The sequence below is a fragment of the Dermacentor andersoni genome, chromosome 9, assembly GCF_023375885.2.
Source record: "Dermacentor andersoni chromosome 9, qqDerAnde1_hic_scaffold, whole genome shotgun sequence".
NCBI classification, from domain to species: Eukaryota; Metazoa; Arthropoda; class Arachnida; order Ixodida; family Ixodidae; genus Dermacentor; species Dermacentor andersoni.
Window position 1 is genome coordinate 35,200,475 of NC_092822.1, and position 13,644 is coordinate 35,214,118.

The 13,644-nt window shown below is 43.2% G+C and overlaps 1 protein-coding gene across 1 annotated transcript in view; it reads left to right on the forward strand.

Moving 5' to 3' along the window:
- Positions 1–193: 193 nt before the first annotated feature.
- Ddx1 (ATP-dependent RNA helicase Ddx1) overlaps positions 194–13,644 on the forward strand; it is a 43,568-nt gene continuing 30,117 nt past the window's right edge. Inside the window, exons 1-10 of the mRNA XM_050175488.3 lie at positions 194–276; positions 641–692; positions 1,092–1,155; positions 3,671–3,800; positions 5,992–6,036; positions 6,780–6,866; positions 8,083–8,166; positions 8,324–8,400; positions 11,054–11,126; positions 13,300–13,376. Of these exons, the coding sequence (XP_050031445.1) occupies positions 261–276; positions 641–692; positions 1,092–1,155; positions 3,671–3,800; positions 5,992–6,036; positions 6,780–6,866; positions 8,083–8,166; positions 8,324–8,400; positions 11,054–11,126; positions 13,300–13,376 (705 nt within the window). The 5' untranslated portion in view covers positions 194–260. The remainder of the gene's footprint in view (positions 277–640; positions 693–1,091; positions 1,156–3,670; positions 3,801–5,991; positions 6,037–6,779; positions 6,867–8,082; positions 8,167–8,323; positions 8,401–11,053; positions 11,127–13,299; positions 13,377–13,644) is intronic.

The following is a 13,644-nucleotide window of genomic DNA, read 5'->3' on the forward strand; positions in this document are numbered from 1 at the left end:
TCACGCGTACCGATCTTTTAATGTTAAATACCATAATCTACCAATGCAACGGACATAATCAGTCGTGCAATAAAGGCCCTCAATCGCAATCCAGTTAGTGGCTGGCTCTTTCCTCAATTTGCCTTGAAGCCGAAAACGCCAGTTTCGGTTTTGTACCATAGTTTCGGCTTGCATACTTGCATCGACTCCAAGTCAATCCGCTAGCGCTGTTGTTTTCGTTTTTGCGTCGGCAGTAACGCAAGCGTGGCTTGGAAGTAATTATGACTGCGTTTGAAGGTGATATTTCAAGTCACAATTGGTGTTAATTGAAAGTAGCGTTGGACTTTTCTTTAAGCATGTGGTTGTGAAATCTAATGTCACGATCTACTGAACGTGTTAGCTTGCAGTTTGAATCGCCGGTAGCGGCAGCGATCGCCCACGTTGGCATTTCGGGAGTCCCTAAAGTTTGTCGTACATATAATTAAGTCAGTGGCTTAAGCCAGTGACTTTCTCAGTTTTCAATTTCTGAGATTAATTTATTTACGTGTTTCCACTGTTCAATATAAGTTTACTGTTAGGGAACGGCGTGTGGGGTTGCTGTCATATTGGATGTGCCGGCATGATCTACTCACAATTGTTTCTCGCGTTATTTTACTTGCAGAGATGGGCGTCTTGCCCGAAATCGCGCGGGCAGTCGAGGACATGGAGTGGACGTGAGTTTTACTTGTTCTAACTGTTTCCTTTTTAGCTAAAAGTTCGTGATCGTGAGAGTCTCAGACCTACCCCTGCCAATCTCAACAGTACGACCACTGTAACTTTGTTGACGCTTTGAAAGCGTCTTTTAAAGCTATGAAGTTCACGCGAGCACTTTAGTAAAAAATTGTGCAGGTAGCTTGTTGACAGGTGTCTGTTTTCACTTCTGCAGCCTTTTGCGTGCGTGCATTGAGTTTGTATGCATTTGGTTCCGCAAGCGAAACTCAACCAGAATCTCGAAGCATCACATACAAATCTCATTAGGTTTTGAGCATCATTTAATGTTTTTTGGCGTAGTTGTCAAATTAATGTTTGCTGTGAGAATACTCTAGGTACAATTTGTCATTTCTTGCTTCCAGACTCCCGACTGACGTGCAGGCTGAAGCTGTACCGCTCATTCTCGGAGGTGGCGACGTTCTTATGGTATAAAGTGGTTTCCCATGTGTCATGTCATTATGATGCTGTCCAATTTCTACGTGTTAGGCCGCTCATACGTGTGAGCATGTAAATGCACGTGCAGTATGGGGCAAGTATTGAACAGGGGTTCTTGTGTTGTGTCTCTGTTCTTTAAATTTTATTATTTTAGAAAAGCGTTTGACGTCGTAGATCGCAAATTACTTATACACAAGTTACGTTTCAGCGAACAAGTAATCACATGGATTCAGGAATACCCTTCCTTGCTGTCCCAGTATGTTGTGATATTGGTGCGAAATCTGATGTTGTTGCCGTAACATCCGGTGTCCCTCAATGGGGCAAGTATTGACCAGGGGTTCTTGTGTTGTGTCTGTGTTCTTTAAATGTTATTATTTTAGAAAAGCGTTTGACGTCGTAGATCGCAAATTACTTACTCACAAGTTACGTTTCAGCGAACAAGTAATCGCATGGATTCAGGAATACCCTTCCTTGCTGTCCCAGTATGTTGTGATATTGGTGCAAAATCTGATGTTGTTGCCGTAACATCCGGTGTCCCTCAGGGCTCGGTATTAGGCTCGTTGCATTTTTTGTTATTTATAGATAACCTTCTGGACACCGTCACTTCTTCCATGAGAATGTTTGCTAGTGATCTAACAATATATGGAGAAATTACGAGTGATATTGATACCATTATTTTACAAAATGATTTAGCTAAAATAGAAAACTGGTGTATGGAATCGCGTATGCAAATAAACTCACAAAAAAACGTTCACAAGAAAGAAGGATGTGCCAGCAACAACATATAAAGTAAGTAACTCTCCACTGCAAACTTTTTCCTAACATAGTTACCTAAACATATTTCTTACACCATCTACGAATTAGCACAGGCATGTCAATTTCATTACAACAAAACAATGCGAAGTGTTAGGTTTTGGATTTTTTTGCATTGAAACGCGAAGCTATTCCCTCAGCAAGGCTGTGATCTGTGCAAAAGCCACGTCAGGCCATTGTTAGAGTGTGGGTGCACGTGTATGGAACCCACCGTTGGGGCAATGGCTGGGAAAAAAAATTGAGAGAGTCCAGAGCAGAGAAGCGCGTATGTAATAGATAGTTACACAAGAAACATTAGTATTACTGCTGCAAAGCAAACATTAGGATGGAAGCTCGTAGAAAAAAAGAAGACAGACTTTACACTTAAGAGCTTTTTCATAACCTATTTCATGCCCAGACTGGAATTGACTGCAAAAAGTACATATCCCAGCCACATCATGTATCCAGATGAATAGATCACGAGCTCAAGGTGAGGAAATGTAATTGCAGAACAGACCATTTCAAAAGTACTTTTTTTCCCCCAAGACCATTTCTGAGTGGCTGCCTGCTACAGTTAGCATAGTTGACAAAGAAGCTTCTGCTACTGCTATTTAAGTGAGTTAAGTTTTCCTTATTTCTGACTTCGACTGCGGTTGACGTTTTTCTTGTAATGTATTGTAGAAATCACTGTATATTTGAATAGTGTCCGTGTATTGTTGCGTGATGCCACTTTTGCTTTACAAGAGCTTTTAGGCACATCTCTGATTTTTCTTTTTTGTTGGAAATGTGCATTACTATTTTAATGTATTAGATTATTACATTTGTTCGTTTTTTGTTTGTCTATGTTGTACAAAGTGTTTAATACGTAGTGCTCTAGTTTGTTTCACTTTGTTATGTAATGCCTCCTCCCCCACTGTAATGTGTAAATTACACATTATAAATAAATGCCACGTGGGATGTTACTGGAACAAGTAGATATAGGAACATTCAGTAGGTGTCACGGTTGAATCGGTATTGCTGGCAATGGAGGTAGTTCCTGCTGGATGCTGACCTTGGCATGAAGGAGTTTGAACGAAGGTTTCTATGACAGTTTATTCTTGGGCAGTGTACACTCAAACGTTTGTCCTGTCTTCTTGTGTTTCGTTTATGTGTGCGCTGCCCAGGAATAGATAGGTTCCAACTCGCCCGATTTTCAATCCTTTGTATGAGAGCTTGGGACATGGACGTTGATTTTGGGGTTGACACAAAGTTAGGCGTAGTAGGGCTCCCAGAACAACACCTTCTTGAGATCACAGTTCGTGTGGCAGATCTTGCGAAATAGAACAAAACGTGCACCCTTTCATCCTACTGCAAGGAAGGTCAGGGAAGTCGAGGTGGAGTTTCGTAGAATTCACATTCACAAGTACAGGGGTAACTGGAAAGGGTAAAACGAATTGCATGGTTTTGGACAGTAATTGATGGTTTCATGGTCACCTCATTCCTACACTTCTCGGCAGTATCATCATGTCAGCTGCAGCACCGCATACCACAGTTTCACCAATCTTTTGTGTTAATATTTATCACTAGCCACCGTACGCAGTGTAGTCTCTGCCTAGTTGCGCAATTGCTGCTCCAGTCTGCACGGAATAAGGAGAATGACTGGTAACTAGTCACTAACGAGGCATGTCCGGTGTGAGTATGCAAGTGATAGGCTTCGTGACATTTTGTCGTGCAGGCTGCTGAAACAGGTAGTGGAAAGACGGGTGCCTTCTGTTTGCCGATCCTGCAAATAGTGTGGGAGACACTGAAAGACGACGAGCTTGGCCGAGGCAAGAAGGGCAGCGCAGACAAACCGGCCAGTGCCTGTGAGTTTTCCTGCGTTTGCTGTAATAAGATCTTTCGGTGGCATACATACTGCCGAACGTTCAGCAACGAAAATGTCCTGTGTTGGCACGAGTGTGCACTCGTGTGAGAGAAAAAAGACAAAAAATTTAAACAAAAATGCAGAACGCCTCCAAATATTGAACTGCAAGTGTACTAAGTGTAATAATCATAATAATTAAATATTAAAATTCATGCCATAACTGTGCAGGCTGGATGCTCGTGTCAGGAAGGTACAAAGAAGAAAAAAATGTGGTTTGAGCATCTTCATTCATTTTGCTGGGTGTCCAGTAAAAAAAAAAAAAAAATCTGCATGCACTTGTAGTGTGTGCTGTCAGTCATTCATTGGCACAACAACTTTGTTGGTATCTCTGGCCGAAATGTTGTGCTTGTGGGTGGGGAACTGGTTAGCCTGTCATCAACTACAGTAAATAAGCGTTTTTGTAAGACAAATCAGGGAAGGGGAGGGGGGTTACAAGTACCCAAATCATGTCTCTTAGCATGAGGCAGTTTTAGCATTAGTGCTGAAACCGGTACAAGTTGGTTGTTCATCGTAGATGACTTACTGCACTATCTCTAGCACAAAAATTGAAACACCCCACAGACTAAAGCATCAACTAGTGCGCTGTTCCAATTTTTGTTTTAAATAAATAGCACAGTCAATCATCTATGCTTTTAGCAGACCACTCCAATTGGCACCAAACTAGAAGGCACATTGTATGCTATTTTTGGGCACATAAGTAGACAACTCCATTCCTGTGGCCTGCATCATTGAAACATCGAGCGGCCACTTGAATCTACGGATCTAGAGCATGCAGGGTGCTTGGCTGTTAGCAGCATGCAAAGTTGAGTCTGCACTTTTGTTCCAGCTAAACCGTACTCAGCGTTGTGTATGTTTGCAACTTGATGTGGCTGTTTATGTGGTCAAACTTGAATAATATTAAACCAAGTTCTGTTGAACCTAAACTTTTCACATGTTTAGGTTATGGAACATTACCTCAAACTAAAACTGATTAATCAAGGTGAAATAAGAAAGCAAAAGAACTTTGTTCCACACATTTGGCAAGGCAATCTTATTTACCATTACATATACCATAATGTAGCCTGGAATACCAGAAATGTGAGTCTTAGCCTGTGCAGAGCCTTGGTAAACCAAAAAAGATGCAAATTAAGTTCCTGTGCCAGCTCCTCGTGACATCATGATATTTTGGCAATGTCTTTTCTAGACTAGCTTATAGCTTACTGGTGAACCCGATCTGCATTCCCTTCTAGAGAAACCAAACACTCAACTTGACAGACTTTGAGAACTTTTCTTTTTCTTCATATGAACAGGCCCGTACATGCAGGAATACTTTGAAATATGTGATGTCACATTGACATCGTAGCTTGTGGATCATGGATGATATTATGACCTTCATTAACTCCCCTAGTAATCCGTCTTATTTTCCCGAATAAATGCAAATCCAGTCATAAAACAGAAAAATTAGCAGACTAAGTTAACTTGAAGTCGTTTGCAGCACTGCCAAAGGTACTAGGTTTGCTGTGGTAATATCTTAATACAGCAGAATACAGTTCCGGGCGCAATTGTCTCATTATTGGCAGGATTAAAGGGCTTTATGTTTGCTTGGAACACTTTGAACATGATACGTTACAGCCATACGCGACATGTCAGGACCTTTGCACATGATGTCACATACCACGACTTACTGTGGCTGTGATCAGGCGACGCAACACAGATGAACACATCTCGAGGGGCATTTGACCTGCAATGAGTCCTGCAGCTTCCAACTGCTGCAAGTAACTTGAGATGGGAATAGTGTTCAAGTGCCCCCTTAAGCAACATTTCTCTGCTTAGGAAGTGCAAACACACTTTTGGAAGAGTAAGTAATCCCCTTAGTTTGATTTAGTACTAAATTACATTTAGTTGCTTATTGATGCAGATTCAAAACTTGGATGACCTGTGTGTGTGACAAATTTTTTACTTAGAAGCAGGTCCTTAAGAAATTCTTTGTTTTATGCAAGTCTTTGTGGTGGGGCTGGTATCAGTCTCTTCTCGTGAGAGATGGGTCGGCAGTGTGACAGTGGTGAAAAATTTGTTTGCACTTTGAGCATTCCTTTTCGTGTGGCATTTTAATGGCCTGCTGATAGTTCCTTTTGGTTTTCACTTTCCTCCAGCCACAAAATGGGCCATGAGTTTCTTCGACCGGGGATCGGCGCTCGGTAAGAAAGATCTTTACTATTTCAATGTTGGTTTTCATGCACTGCGCAGAGCAATGATCTCCTCGGGAGCCGAGTTTGAGCATTAAGAGGAAGCTTTAGCTCTGAAGTTCCGATTGAATATATAGGAATGGAGAGATAGTGTTTCTCGGCAACCACTGTACTAATATTTGTCAGAATGGTTTAATTAAAATAAAAGAAGCAAAATCTTATAACTCTAGAAACTGGATTTTCAGTTTGTGCCATAATTTTTTTAGGAAAATCCTTGAAAACTGCTAATTAAAAAAATGCAGGTATCAAGTTTACAACTCTAGCTCAGCAATGAAAAATAATATCACAATTCTGTCAAATGCACCTAGCAATATACCTAAAGCGTACAAAGTTGATGCATTATACACTGACCTGAAACATACCACTAATTTGTGAGTAAGGCTTTTGCAAAACTCTCGTCAACATTGTCACAAATTAATGTGAGCTGTAAATTTATATATCAAATTTGACAGCTTTAAATGCTCCAACAGATGCAGTTTACAGAACTGCAATACCTGTTTTTGTTGTAAAGTTACGAATTTGTTAAGTTCTGGTGCCTTTTTTTTTTTTATCTTGCCGCTTCCCCCCTTCTTTTTTTTCACACTTTCATCGCATTCTCTTATTTCTTGCGTTTATAACTTTATGCTAAATGCTCTCTTGAGTAAGCGCAGCGATTTATGTAGACAGAGTTTTCAAGCTATGTGCATCCCTTGTAGCCGTGAGCCCTGATGGTCTGACGACTCAGAGCCGGGACCAGAAAGGCTGGCATGGATGCCGTTGCACCAAGGGAGTCCAGTACAGAGGTAGGCTGTGCCGTTCCTTGATAAATACCCTTTGGTGAAAATTTTTCTGGTCTTGTGTCATGAGTAATATTCAATTCCTTACTGCCTGCATCAGTCCTGTGCCTTATTATGTATAGATATATGTTAAAGCATTGAGTCATGGCAAGCATCAACCCACAGTGGTTGCTTAGTGGTTATGGTAATGGGCTGCTAAGCACGAGGTCGCGGGATCTTATCCTGGCCACGGCAGCTGCATGTCGATGGGGGCGAAATGCAGAAAACACCTGTGTACTTCGACTTAGATGCACGTTAAAGAACCCCAGGTGGTCCAAATTAATCCAAAGTCCCCCACCACGGCGTGCCTCATAATCAGATGATGGTTTCAGCATGCAAAACCCCATAATTTTAATGGCAAGCTTGCTTTTGTTCTTGTGATTGCAAGTTATTGGCTGTAATCTTTTAATCCCACAGGTTCCCTCGACTTCTACAGGTTCCGCAGGTTGAAATTGTAAAGCTGTTTCTTTTTTAAAATTTTTATTATCATGCCTGTAACTTCTACCAGACTTGTACATAACAAATTAAATGAAGTCTGCCTCATACCATTTCTAGAGAAACTGATGAAATTCCACTTTCGCCAGCTTCCGGGCAATGTATCTAAAGCCATTGAGACATCTATGCACGCAACAGTAGACAGAAGTAAAATCTTCCTTTCACTGCAAACACATGTTCGCATTGCTAGCGACCGTTCTCACCTCTGCGTGGCGACAAGCAGGGAACACAGGTTTTTTCACCAGCACTTGCCACAGTGGCGCTGAATGTCCAATTCGAAACAGCAGGGCACGAGGCCTATAGCCGTTTTTGGTGGCGATGTCCACCAGTGTCCATAGCAGCTATCGTCTAGTGTAAAAGAAAAAGAAATGTTCCTACGTTCCAGCCGGAATCATATCCGGATACTCTGCGTGCAAGTCAAGTAATTGTAATTGTAATCAGTTACTTTTTTTTTTCTGTAACGTGTACAAGTCTGGCTTCTACATATATTTCACTTCTGCATATAGATACAGGACCTGGATATTGGATTTCTTGCACGTTATTAGTGCTTTTGTGCCATTATGTGCGTACATGTGATTGTTATACTTGCATACAGCAGGGATTGATTGATTGATTGATTGATTGATTGATTGATTGATTGATTGATTGATTGATTGATTGATTGATTGATTGATTGTCTGCACTCCAGGAAAGTACTATTACGAAGCCAAGGTCACTGATGAAGGCCTCTGCCGTGTGGGGTGGTCTACGCAGGCTGCATCTCTTGATCTTGGTGAGGAGAGGTTCCCTTCGTTTTAAAAAGTTGTTCGGTGTCTTTTTCTTTAGTTTATGTGTATTAGACATAGCGCAGGCTGATGTTCACTAAAGTCTCGGCAATTAGAGCTACCTTCCAAACCATTACATTATTGTAATTTCACTTCTTCACTCAGGAACCGACAAACAAGGCTTTGGATTTGGCGGCACTGGAAAAAAGTCCTTCGGAAAGCAGTTCGACTCGTACGGGGAGGTGAGTGACTGCGTCGGACCGGGTTTTCATTTTTGCAGTGGACTTTTTGTTGCTGGACATGACTTCTGCGGCCAACTTGTCAAGGCTTGCGTATTGGCGGATAAGCTCATCAAATAAGTGTGCTAAACAACCCTCACATTTCTGCAAGAACATTTCCACACTGTTATTAGTACAAACCCAAGCTCCAGAGAGGTTGTCATTTATTGCTGGGTTAAATTGCACAGCCGTCACGTTTCAGTGTACAGTTAAATCTCAGTATAATGAAGTAGGTAAAATTGACAATTTGCTTCGTTATATCGAAATTTTGTTGTATTGAAATTCGACCTTTTATGCAAATAAGTACAGTCGTTAAACAATTTTTCTTGCACAGAAAGGGTCCGCAGAATTTTCCGAATTATTGGGCAGTAAAAAAAAGCAAATTTGAATGAGAAAACAAATCATTTTGGATGAATTCGGCAGTCGGCGACGAATGATAGTTTCATGCCATGCACATCACGATGTCTTCACATCGGTGGTATGAATTAAGTGAAGTCAGCCACGCTTTCGCATGCACTCCACTCCCGCAGCTGATAGTGCTGCCCGCACTGAGACGACGCCATCATGAAAAGCACCGGCAGCTGGGAGCGAATGCTTCATCTGCCTCTCACTCCAACGGGTCACCGACACTCAAGATTACACAACCTCCAATACTAAATGCGCGGTAAGACAGCTTACATGATGCCACATCTTGGAGCACCCACTCTTTACACACAAGGCAGGTTGCCTCTAAAGCAGGGTGCACGGATTCATATGCACTCAGCCGTGTTTACAGCCATGCGCAGCCGTGGCCGAGATGTGTGCTAACTTTCCCTTCTCCCACCCCTCTCGCACGCGCTTGATCGCACAGGAAGGTGGCACTCGAGAAGCCACCGTCTTTCCTGCCTCACCGTCACACACTTTCACTGGCACCTAAAGCGCAAAGTGCGTGTGGCGCGATAGGACCCCTATCGCACTTGGACTTTATACAGAACACGATGTGGCTCCACTTTGGTGGTTGCACTTATAGCGCCACATGCGATTTTGCGTTTGCGGGCATCCGCCTGTAATTAATCATCTGGCCATCTGCATCCACGGAAGTTTCCATTTGTTGTCTTGGCATTCCTTTGTGGCAGACAGACAGACAGACAGACAGACAGACAACGAACTTTATTTAATCCTGAGGAGCTACTGTCAGGACCTCCTAACGGGAGGCCATTGTAGCCGCTGGCCGCGCCCACGTAAAGGACAGAACGCCGTGACGCTCCGCTCTTTCCTGGGCCCTCTGGATAGCCTGGGCTTGCTTTCGGAGTACCGTGCTTCTGATGGCCTCCTCCCATTTGACTTCGCTGGAGAGGAAGTCGTTAGGCAACGCGGGACATCGCCAGAGCACGTGAGCCATTGAGCAAAAGGTTTCAGTGCAGTCGGGACAAATAGGGTCCACATCCGAGTACATCCTACTGAGGAATCCCCGCAACGGGAAAGATCCCGTCTGCAGCGTTCTAAGTGTAGCTGACTGACCTCTACTGAGGTTCGGGTGAGGCAGAGGATAAATTCTCCGACCAAGTTGGTAATGTTTAGTAATTTCATTAAATGTGAGGAGTGGATCGTTCTGCTGAGTCCCTTCCTGCCCCTCCGGAGCCTCCAGACCGTCGCGGCACGCGAGTTCTCGCGCACGGTTGTGGGCAAGCTCGTTGAGGTTTGGGAAGCCCTCGAGAACGTTCGTCCGCATGTGTGCGGGGAACCACATGATATAATGAAAACCGGGGCAAGCCCTTTTCTCTAAAATAGGGGCCGCTTCTCGTGCGAGGTTACCCGACTCGAAAGCTCTGATTGGGTCTCTCGAGTCGGTGTAAATGTAGGAACGCTCTGGGTCACACAAGGCCAGCGCAACCGCAATTTGCTCTGCTATACCCGCGGTGGCCGCTCTGACCGAGGCCGAGGAGTGAAGCACCCCCGCCCGTCTACAACCGACAACGTGAACACTCTCCTGTTCCCGTACTGCGGCGCATCGACAAAGACCGCGGAGTCTCTATCATCTCTAACTTTCTTCAATATGGCTCGTGCACGGGCTTTACGTACGCAATTTTCAATTGCGTACAAACACACTTCCTTAAATTGAGGTTCTAAATACTTGGTGTTCTATGAATAAGAGGTTATGAAAAAGTTAGATACTTTGTTATATTGAGAATCTCGTTGTATTGAAGTTCGTTATATCAACGTTTAACTATACTGTACTAATCGTACACTTGTGAAAATGATGAAACTTAGCTCTGGTCTTCTGTCATCTGCTCTGAATGGCACCTTAATAATGTGAAGAGTGCGCAAAAGAAATCTGTCAATAGATAAAAGTGGGTTTTGTTTGGACAGGTTAAATGTCTTGAATTTGTGGTGCAGGAATGTATGGTACATTTCTAGGCATGCTTTGGGAGGCTCAACAATGCCTTTGTAACATTTTTTTGTACTTGTCATGAAACCTTTGAGCATATAAGTGAATTTGAGGTCTCATTCTATTGCCTCTACTGGCCGGCTATTCAGAGTTAGGAAGTTGTGGCTTTCGTTTGGCGAGAAGAGTGCTCAACTTGCAGCTGAAAAACAAAAACATTGTTTGTGTGTGTGGTTTTCATCTCCTGTGCAGCCTTTTGGAATGCATGACGTGATTGGGTGCTACCTCGACCTGGACAACGGGAGCATCAAGTTTTCCAAGAATGGTACGTGTAGAGAATAAACTTGCATTTTATTATTCCGATGGTAATTGTAGAAATACTCGTGCCGTATTTTCACTGCCGTTGCCGCTGCCACTTTGTTGTCCCATATAAAGTTCAAAGTGTGAGGAAAAGGAAGACGCTCACTGCTGGTGTGAGAATGAGTTGAGAAAGATGTAGGCTTGATGCATGTGGTCTTCCCACACTACCCGGTCTTGGAAGTCACATGTCGCGCTGCCTCAAGGCCAGGCTTGGGATCAAGAAGAGTCTCTTCCCCTAACCCCGTTGTGGCTGCCCGTGGCAACCTTCACGACTATGCACGTACACCACAGGTGGCTGAATTGGCAGCCAAGGGAACAACGGCCATCTTAAAAGGGACACCAAAGGAAGGTGTTAAGTCGAGCTAAGATCTAGAAGTCAATCAATTTCTGCATGCCAGTATAACATTTCTTTGCCTAGGATATTGTGGTAGAAGGTCCTGCTACTGCTTCTCAATTTGAACTGCCCACTCCAATGCGGAGGACTTGACGTCACCTCCACGTGATGACGGCCCTCTATGCCATTGTAATGTGTTTTGTAGACTTCATTTAGCTCTATATACAAAGTGTACTGCTTAATGGGTATAGGTGCTCAGTTTGCTTGAATCACTCTGTGGCTCTGCTTAGGTTCAGGTTACGATGTTACGGTCACTTGAGCCTCTACTGCCCGGAGCCGGCAGGGTGGTCAATTGCCATACGTTGCCGCCTTGGCCGTTGTAAACTGAGAATAGCGATGCCGTTTGCAGTGGCGGGTCGCGGCCACTCTCAGTGAATCGGAGGTGCTGACGCTACACGTAAAAGGTATCATAGTCGACAACAAGTGACACTACTCCAATTTTCAATTTTCGTCATTTTCTCGCTAGCAAAAGCTCTGTTTTTATGACGAATGAAGAATTCGTTATTGCAGAAGCACAATCTTTCAATCTAGCTTGGCTTAATATTTGCCTTTAGTGCCCCTTTAAGTCTCATTGATTCCAATTCTGACAAAGCCAGCAAAATGGATAGCTTCGAGAAGTCAGTATGGAAGTAAAAAATGATGCAGGCTACTTTGCTGTCCAAACGAGACGTCATCTGAGCCGAAGGCTTGAAAGCTCAACAGCAAGGTTGTCTGCTTACAGGAAAATGTAGTCGTGTTTTCCTGTGTGCTTAATGTAAGCAACGTTGTGTTTTTTCGTAGGTTTGCACATCAATGTTTTAACTAAGTAAAGCTGTGATATGTGCTTTTCGTTGCTTGTTCTTGTCAATGCAAGAGGGCATCACGTCGCGCAGACGTCTTCCAGACGGTTTCAGAAGGGTTTCATTAGCTGGGCTTGAAGCTGTCTTCTTAGCTGTCCATGTATACTGTCTCTGATGTTGGCCAGAATTGGAACACACCCTATGTTGAACGTCATCTGCCAAGTGTGCGAGGGAATGCAAGAGTGGGCATGCGAGGGCAAGCCAACATGGCTGGTGGCTTCGTGCACACTGTCTTCCTGCGCTTGCCTACAGTTGGAGCTTGTAGTATTTTTTTTTTTTTTTTTAATTTGGGCTTTTTGCTTGCTCTTTCAGTCGTGGATGCCAGGTTCCAGGTACTGAATAGCAGCCACGAAGTTTCCAATAGCAGCCAAACATTGGACAACTTTGGCCAGTGATGAGAAATCTAGTCAAGAATGTAGCCAAGTTATGATGACCACTGGCATCTATTCTAGCCACTTCATCTCCTTGGGCTTAGCATCTGTATTTTTGTACGCTACAACACACATTGTAATCAGGAGCAGTGAAAGAAATATTCATCTTTAAAACTTTTTGCATCCACGTGTAACGCTTATTTTAGTGCTAACGCATTATTTTTTGTGTTTGTAAAGTTTGAGTGCAAGCTTTAATTCCTCCGGTGTCGTTTACCTATCCATGTTTTTTGTATTCTCTTCTTCATATCATAACGACCACCATTATTATTGTTAGCACTACTGTTATGCTTCGAACACTGTTGCTGCTGAGAATAATAATAACAGTATAAGAACAGTAAAAGCAAGAAAAGGGAATGGCCACAAGACTATTCTGCTTGAGCTACGAGATGCTTTATTTTGTTTCAGCCATTTAGGTTCAAAGAAGCTGGACTTAATTTGAATTACGTAATTAACATGATCTGAATCGTCATGCAGGTACCGTCTTTGAGGAAGCTTTCCAGATACCACAAAACCTGAAGCGGTGCCCCATATTTCCATCTGTTGTCCTCAAGGTATGTCACTTAAGCATGGAACATTATTTATTAGCCTGCTAGCAAGGGTTTAACTCCCAGTTGTTGTGGCCGCAATTTTACTGGCTGAAACCAAAATGTGCACAGGAATGTGCACATGGAATATTGACCTTTTCTTGACCGCCTCATATGATCAATAGCCCAAGGCATTTTGCTGTGGCATCGCTCATAGCGCAACATCCAGTCATGGAACTTATAACCTCCTCAATTTAGCTTACAACCGCAGTGATTAAAGCTTGGGTCAGTAGTT